At 41.9% G+C, this 8,265-nt stretch overlaps 1 protein-coding gene across 3 annotated transcripts in view; it reads right to left on the minus strand.

Annotated features, from left to right (window-relative positions):
* flt1 (fms related receptor tyrosine kinase 1) overlaps positions 1–8,265 on the minus strand; it is a 31,349-nt gene that overhangs the window by 1,478 nt on the left and 21,606 nt on the right. For all 3 annotated transcript variants that reach the window (XM_053412725.1, XM_053412724.1, XM_053412726.1), the window contains exons 14-26: positions 6,100–6,246; positions 5,886–6,017; positions 4,866–4,972; positions 3,899–4,034; positions 3,197–3,301; positions 2,633–2,746; positions 2,195–2,283; positions 1,716–1,824; positions 1,517–1,614; positions 1,307–1,429; positions 630–741; positions 434–533; positions 107–212 (exon numbers count right to left, since the gene is read on the minus strand). In XM_053412725.1, coding sequence (XP_053268700.1) covers positions 107–212; positions 434–533; positions 630–741; positions 1,307–1,429; positions 1,517–1,614; positions 1,716–1,824; positions 2,195–2,283; positions 2,633–2,746; positions 3,197–3,301; positions 3,899–4,034; positions 4,866–4,972; positions 5,886–6,017; positions 6,100–6,246 — 1,478 coding nt within the window. The remainder of the gene's footprint in view (positions 1–106; positions 213–433; positions 534–629; positions 742–1,306; positions 1,430–1,516; positions 1,615–1,715; positions 1,825–2,194; positions 2,284–2,632; positions 2,747–3,196; positions 3,302–3,898; positions 4,035–4,865; positions 4,973–5,885; positions 6,018–6,099; positions 6,247–8,265) is intronic.

Below are 8,265 nucleotides of genomic sequence, written 5' to 3' on the forward strand. Positions count from 1 at the left end.
AAAAATACAACAAATTTTGTTTAGGTCCCTATACTTCGTGAGATTGTGTTTTTCTGTACCTTATCTAAATGTTGACCAGAAATAAATCATGATCCCGAGGGCTGACCTGCTGAACTCTCGCCTGTAGCAGGTTTCCCAGCGTCTCCACCAGGTCAGTGAAGGTGGGTCGTTCTGAAGGACTGGCCTCCCAACATGCCAGCATCGTGCTGTAACTGTACACACAGGCACACACACAGACACACACACACACAGGGATAATGTGTAAGAGTCGGTCAGTACTGCAGGGCCTTTGATCTAAAATGTGTTTTTCAGACTACAAATCTGAAAAAGATGAAGCCAAAGTGGAATGTTGGGCTTCCTCTTCATTACACCTCTTTTCTTCCTGGCTGATTTCAGTGGGTCAAATGAAAAAAAATTATATATTTCAACCCACATGTCAGTGGTGCTGTACTCTGGCGCTCGCATCCTCGTCCCGTCCTTCAGCCTGTGGCAGAACTCCTCATCTATGTGAAGACCGGGGTAAGGGGAGGCTCCTGTCGGGCGAACACACACATCGGTTCATCAATATGTAATGTCGTTCATCTTTATGTAAGGTCTGTGTTTGAGAATAGATCGGTGGTCGCTCTTACCCAAGGAGAAGATCTCCCACAGCAGGATGCCGAAGGACCACACGTCGCTCTGGGTGGTGAACAACTTGTCGAAGATGGACTCAGGAGACATCCACTTCAGAGGGAGGCGGGCCTGTCAGCCAATCAGAGCACAGGAGCAGATTGAACCAGCAGCTATCTTATTGGGAACTACTTAAAGTCGCCACAGATTGTTCATTGTTTAAAAGTTCAGAAACATATAAGGAGCAAATATGATTTATTTTATTTTGAAATAATTTGTACATACTCCATAATATTTTTTTGGGGGGAATTTAAGTAAAACACATTATTCGTAATTGTTTTTTGCATACTTCAATTTTTTATAATAGAATATCCCAAACTGTCAATTCTTGTTTTAAAATAAATCAGGAAATTAAATGATTTTACTAATAAACTTTATTTTTCACAGTTGTGTTTTCACCCCTGTTGTTTGTTTGTCAGCAAGAATGCTCAAAAAACACTTGATGGATTTCCATGAAACCCAGGGGAGGGATATCTTGGTGCAGGTCTGCATCAGGGGAACTTTCTTTAACATAACCAAATATTGGGCAACAGATTTCTATGAATGTGTGAAATGTAGTGTGGCTTGATCAACTTTAAGGGGACTGTTGGACCTGTGCTCCACTGAGTGACATCCTAAGTTGCTTATGTGGACTCACGTCTCCCTTGCGGACGTAGTCGGGGTCTTTGTAGATGTCTCTGGCCAAACCGAAGTCACAGATCTTCACCACTTTATTGTCAGAGAGCAGAATGTTCCTGGCTGCCAGGTCCCTGTGAATACACTGATGTAGGGACAAAGTGAACACCGGTGTAAGAAAATGTATTAAACACACAGATGTGCACACACACTGTGCAGAAAAGAGACAGACCTTGCGAGAGGCCAGATACTCCATCCCCCGCGCCACCTGGAAGCTGAAGGAGATGAGATCCTCCAGGAATAACGGAGCGTTGGATGCGGATTTGGGATCTAGAAGAAAAAAAGCGGACCCAGGCGTAGAAATGAAAAAAAAGCGGTTTGAATTTAAATAGAAAATATATAGGATATAGTTTACGAGGTGCTTGTCTTACCGAGGTCATTCTCTTTGTTTTCCCTGTGATCAAACTCTGCCCTGATGCTGCTCTGTCCGTCACAATCACCCCTGGCACATCCCGGCCCTCCATCTCTTCCTCTGGACCACTAACATCGGGAGAAATGATCCCAGTCAAACTTTATGAATGCATCAATGGGACTCCTGAGATGTGTTGAGTAGTAGTTTTGGTAAACGTGTTGACTGGTGTGAGGGGGAAGTTCATCCAGTGTGTGTTTCTTGAGGTCACTGTTTATCTGCAATGTCTAATAAAATACGGAAGTGCAGGTCGAGAAGTGATAACATCTCCCGACCTCAAGCGCATTGCAGAAGTGGGCGTTTGTGAGAGATAATTTTGTAATTCTGTGAAGCACATAGAGGGGATGTTGTTTCTCTCTGGAGGGGAGGAAGAAGAAGAAGATGTGATGTGAGATACACGGCCATCACGACGCCATCTTTAACTGTGTCAGCTGAGCTCACCTGGTCCTGAACAAACACCTCTCTCTTGCTCTTCAGGAAGGTGGAGAGGTTTCCAAAGCAACAGTACTCCACAATGACCATCAGCGGTCCTGCCCACACAGAAAACAATGACATGTACTGGGACTTATCTTTATTTTAACTTTATTTCTAGGGCTTAATTAAAACAATAGACAACAACGTTAATGATAGATGGATAGAGAGAGAGAGAGAGAGAGAGAGAGAGAGAGAGAGAGAGAGAGAGAGAGAGAGAGAGAGAGAGAGAGAGATAGAAACTACAAAGTAGTAAATAAAGCATTAAGTACAAAGTCAACAATTACTATATATTATATCACCTAAATATTAACAGCTATGTACCACTTCATATTGTCCAGATATTGTCCAGATAGATAGATAGATAGATAGATAGATAGATAGATAGATTGATTGATTGATAAGTACCTCCTGGTTTGGTGCAGGCTCCCAGCAGGTTGACCACATTCAGATGATGTCCTATGTGGTTCAGGATCTTCAGTTCAGTCATCAGAGCTTTGTGCTCATTGGCTGTAGCGTCCTCTAGTGGGCAATAAGGAAAGAACACAGACCATTGGCACACAGGTTCATGGTCAGGGTTGTAAATTTAGAGTTTCAGAGTCACACTTCACTGGCTCCTGATTATGTTAACAATAAAATATAAAATAAACCCAGAACAGGAGTTGCAGGCGTCGTTAAGTCTCATTACAATCTAAAGGTTTCAATACAATTTGTGGCAGAGTATAACCACATAAACAATACCACGTCAATAGCATATAAATACACAAGAAGGAAGACAAATAAGTGACTCATCAGTACATGTTACTGTTGAGAGAGGGATTCCTGGCCATCTGAGGTTTCTATACGTTTTTTTCCTCTAGGTAGTTTTCGGTACGGAGGACGTTGCACCTTGTAAAGTGTTACGAGGCATATTGGGATTTGGGAATATGAGCTACAGGAATAGAACTTGATTGACTGATCCTCATCTTGTACCTTTGAGCATCTTCACAGCCACAGTCCTGCAGCCGGTGGCGCCGTCGATACCAAACGCTGAGGCCTGAATCACCTTTCCAAAGGCTCCCCGGCCCAGAGGTTTCCCTGAGAGAGAGAGAGAGAGAGAGAGAGAGAGAGAGAGAGAGAGAGAGAGGGGAGGTGAGGGCGGCAGGGGAAAGGGAGGTGTGTGTGTGTGTGTTGGTGTCCAATTGAGCAACACTATTAATTAGTATTATAATCCATCCCGAACGTGAGCTGCTGATAAGAGAAGACTGTGGACTCATATCCACAGTCAATCTAACTGAATCCCACCCTGATGATAGTGAGAGCTGATTAGGTCAACACCCACACACCCACACAGACACACACACACATGCACACACACACACACCCACACACACACACACCCCCCCCACACACACACACACGCACACACACACACACACACACACACACACACACACACACACACACACAGTTGATTAGCTCACCACAGACAACACAGTGTCTGATTAATGGAATGGGAACGGAATGGGAGTCACTCCCAATAATAATCAGATAAGACCTCTGAGAAAGTCCTGGTATCTGTCGTCTGGTCTTAAAAACCTCCCCCCCGTTTCATTGCCTAAAATCCTTCCTTCATATAACAAGCGGATCACGTGGATGTTGTGAGTGTTTTACTTCTGAAGCAAAGAGACGCACCTAATGTGAGCCGCTCCCGAGGGAACTCCCATTGTTTGGGGTCGTACTGCAGTCGCTCACACTGCTCCTGGATTGGTCCGTCTCCGGTGTCCAGGATGATTGACAGGTACTCGGGCTTGGCGTTTGAGGCGTTGGACTTCAGCATAAATAAAAAGATAAACAAATGTCAAAACAAATGTTATGGTGAACAATGTATTACACCTCAGCGATTTAAAGGTGGAGGCGGCTTTGTGACATTCACACTCGGTGCATTCAGGTGCTTAAGGGAAATCCCAACGTTTGAGAGCAATGTTCCAAAGAGTTTAAAAAACAAACCTGGAGGAAAGTCAATAACCAAAAATGAATTCTGTAAAATAGTTAATTTGAATGTTTTAGCATCTTGGCCTGAATTATAAATATTTATCAGACCTATTCATAAGGCTGAAATATTCATATATGCACCAACTTATATTACAAACAAGAGACAAAAATCTGTATAATGTGACAAAGTCTCATCTCATCTCATTTCATTTAATCTAATCTAATCAAATCTAATCTAATCTAATCTAATCTAATCTGTTTCACTAACACAAATGAGACAATACACAAACATCAGAATAACATAAAAATAAAATCTAATATAATCTAATCTAATGTTTAAAGAGTACTTGTTGATGTATATGCAAAATGAAAGTGAATGAAAAAGCCTGGAGGCTGAAAAATAAGGTAAAGAAAGTTGCAGTACTCTGTCAAACCATAAAATGTGCAATTTGTACTTAGAATTAAGCACTGTGTAACCTTGGCAGCCACACGTATCCTCCTTACAACAACTTGGTGAAGTAGTGATGACTCAAGAGGAACAAATTCCAGAAAAAAGGTAAAAGAGGAAGAAGCATGATGTCAGAAGTGTGTGTTGATCATTAATGATCTTGACATTGACCTAAAACAACCAGAAAGCAGAAAGCTACAGTTCTTTGTTTCCTCTCACCTGTTTCAGTTTCCGTATGAAGAATGTGAGAAAAAGCCAGAGGAGCGTGGCCACCACGCACGTACAGGTGAGAGTGGGAATCTCCAAAACTGAGCTTTCTGAGGCACCTGCACAAAAACACACAAGTTGTTACTGAACACAATTTGACCTGAGATAACCTGCATATGTATTTTTCTTACAATTTGTATTAATTATTTTCTTCTCTGACTTGATTTTGACTGTTGAGGGATTGATTTTTTTGTTTGAATTCCTTTTTCCATCAACATTTATACCTCGACACATCTCTGAGATTCAAAAACAGTTTTGAAATCAAGTGAAACAAACTCAGCGACAGAAATCCCAACAAACCACCTCATTAAAAACATATTGTACTGTAACGTAATATCACTCATGTGCTTGTTCTTGGGGTTCTTAGGTTTTCCTCCTTGCTTCCAAATGGGGGCACTGCGTTTTCACTATCGCTCCATGATCCCGAGACACGACCGTCCATCCTCCTCCTTAAATCCCAAATTAATCTCAAAAAGAGAAGATGTAGAAATGCCCAGAGCGGAGCGGAGCCTCTCAGAGATGAAGGCAGGGCCCGTCCGGAGGAAATAAAAACGGGAGACAGTTTCCTTCCTGACTGATCAGAAAATAACAACACACACAGCCGCTCGTTTCTCCAGAACCAGACTGGGAAGCACATCCACCACTTGTGAACCACACGGGGTCTGCCGCCTCTACCACCACCGGAAGTCTGAGTGTGTGTGTTTGGTGCATTAGAATCAAATAAGGACACACTTTGATCATGAACTTAATAATAGTCTATAAATAGATCTGATATACCTCAGTGTAAAAATACTACATCCATGTACAACAGTGTGATATACAGTACAATGTGTGGACCAGGCATACACGTATACATCTATTTACAGGGCTGAGAACAATGGACTTACAGACACACCCATACATGGAGGTTCCCCCCCATCATGTTAAAACACAGCCGATCAAAAGCAGAGAAACTTGAGGTCAGACACTTACTGTTGACCCATACGTGGGCAGAGCTCTCTGCAGACCCCCTCTCATTGGTTGCCTGGCACGTGTACAGCCCCTGGTCCTCCACTGTGATTCGGTCAATGTGGAGGGTCCCGTCTTTTGGTGATATGACGATACCTTTAAGATAGTGGCAAACAAAGACAAACTTAAATACACCAGATTTCCGCAGCAATTTAAATGAATGATGTCTCTTTATTACCTGATCCTTGTGACAGAGCGTGTTCGTCTTTGTACCATGTGATGGTCGGGGGTGGGACGCCGTGAGACGGACAGCTGAGAGTCACTGAGCTGCTGACGTTGACCATGGAGTCAGTCAAATTGTGATGCAGCACTGGAGGCTCCAGAACTGAGGGGAGACACACAAGCACACCATGAGTCCTGAAGTAGGAGTGTATAGTTATTTAATGTATAACACTTTAATATTGAAGAGTCCTGAGCTATTTTAGGTGTTTGTGAATATTAATGTTGTCTTTATAATTCACAGTAGAAAATGTCTTGAAAAACAGCCTCACTTTGATATAAGCATATTACCAAAAGACAAAAGACACAAAGAGGGTTCATGTAACGATGTACATTAACTCAAGCAGTGTAAATAAGTACTGATAAATATTTATAATTTGTGTAATATATCATCAGGACATACTGCACTTTTACCTAAACTACATTTGTGAGAGCTAAAGAAATTTCTTCAATAAAAGTCGATTAACCTTAACAACAGTAGCTAAAATTCTTTCTAGAACAACTTTGACTCTTTCCAACATTTAAATTCTGTTTAAACACATATTTAAGTACAGTACAATAGTAATATATTGATATAATGCACTGGAAATGGCCTTTTTAAGGCTTTTTCAATGAAACAGCTCCTGCTAGGGTCCAAAAAATTAAGATAAGAGCAAAATCAAAGCAATGATCCCAAAAGCTCTGAATAGACTACAGCTAAATCGAGTGACAATTTAAAGTTGGTCGTTATTACAAACCTGAAACTTACACATCACATTACAAAGTAGTCAAAGCAATCATGATAACATATTGCTGCTCATTCTTAAACTCAAATATATCTTTGAATGGAGGACTTAACCTACCACAGAATATGTATTTTATATATCGTAGTATTTTCACTTTTACTTGTGTAAAAGTAGATAAACTAAGATTGTGTCTCATACAGTCATAGTTATTTATAGACTGCAGGAGATTTCCGATGAAGTGAGATCATAGCATTTTTTCCCCACACTTTTTTGGAGCGGTGCCACTCCTGCACAATGACTGTGACCCTTGAGAGAAGAAGAGTGGCCTTGGGTTCAACCTCTGAGTCAGCTCGTATCTGAGCTCTGAAAAACTCCACAATAAAAAAGAATTTCCCAAAACCGACTACAATATTGTATTTCATCACGCGGACACTGAGTGCACACAATGCTTCCACTCTCATGCACTATAATAACACCACAGGTCTAACGCACTATATTTGGATCAGATGGCTCCTCCATCCCAGCAGTTCTCCGACCCCATGTTTACATTTATTTCCTCCTTTTTCTCTCTTTCAAGCACCCCCACTGGTCTCTCTCTGGTCACCCTGTCTCTCTAGTAATTCCCTAGTGGGGTCCTGGGGGAGGAAGTTGTTGTGTTGGGAGCCTGATTGTATAGAGAGTAGCAGTAAAGGACATGAAGAGAAGTCACTTAACCAAGGGGACTGATTGTTGTTTCCCCTATCTTCCTCCTGGACAACAATTGATGATTGTCCACGGGGGCTGGGGCCTGACAGTGTCTGATTGGCTGATTGTTCCTCCGGCCTTGTGTAGGGGCCTGTAAATGTGGCATTGTGGGAAGTGCCATTGTGTGCTCTTCCTCCAGACAAGAGCTCATTCCCACGTGAAAGAGGTGCTGAGCTGGAGCGCAAGAGCAAAGGCAGGGTGGGGCCCCAGGAAGCCGAGGGGACCCGATTCCCAAGCAGCGAGGCCTCTGTGAGAGCGTGTTTGTTTGTTTGCATGTATGTATTTATATTTGTGTATGTGCGACACAATGCATGTGCACGAAGAGAATGGGACGAGTTTAACTTGGGAAACGGTCGGTAATGAACTATCTCCATTAGCCATAAAGAAAACCAGAGGTAAACTGTTTTGAATGCAGGTGCACACGGTGACACCATCAAGTCCCCACGCAATAAATATCAATGATCTGATCTTTGAGGTCTTCTGTGAATAGATGCTAAAGTTTAAGATGAAGAATTAAAACTTGAAAAGTCAGGTCACCAAAGTTAGAAAGTTGTAAATCAAATGATCTTGAAAAAAAAAGACAAAAGAGTAACGATTCTTTGACACAAAAACACATGATATAATTTTTTCTTTTTCTTGAAGAAGGTCATTTCAGT

The sequence above is a fragment of the Pleuronectes platessa genome, chromosome 20, assembly GCF_947347685.1.
Source record: "Pleuronectes platessa chromosome 20, fPlePla1.1, whole genome shotgun sequence".
Lineage (NCBI taxonomy): Eukaryota > Metazoa > Chordata > Actinopteri > Pleuronectiformes > Pleuronectidae > Pleuronectes > Pleuronectes platessa.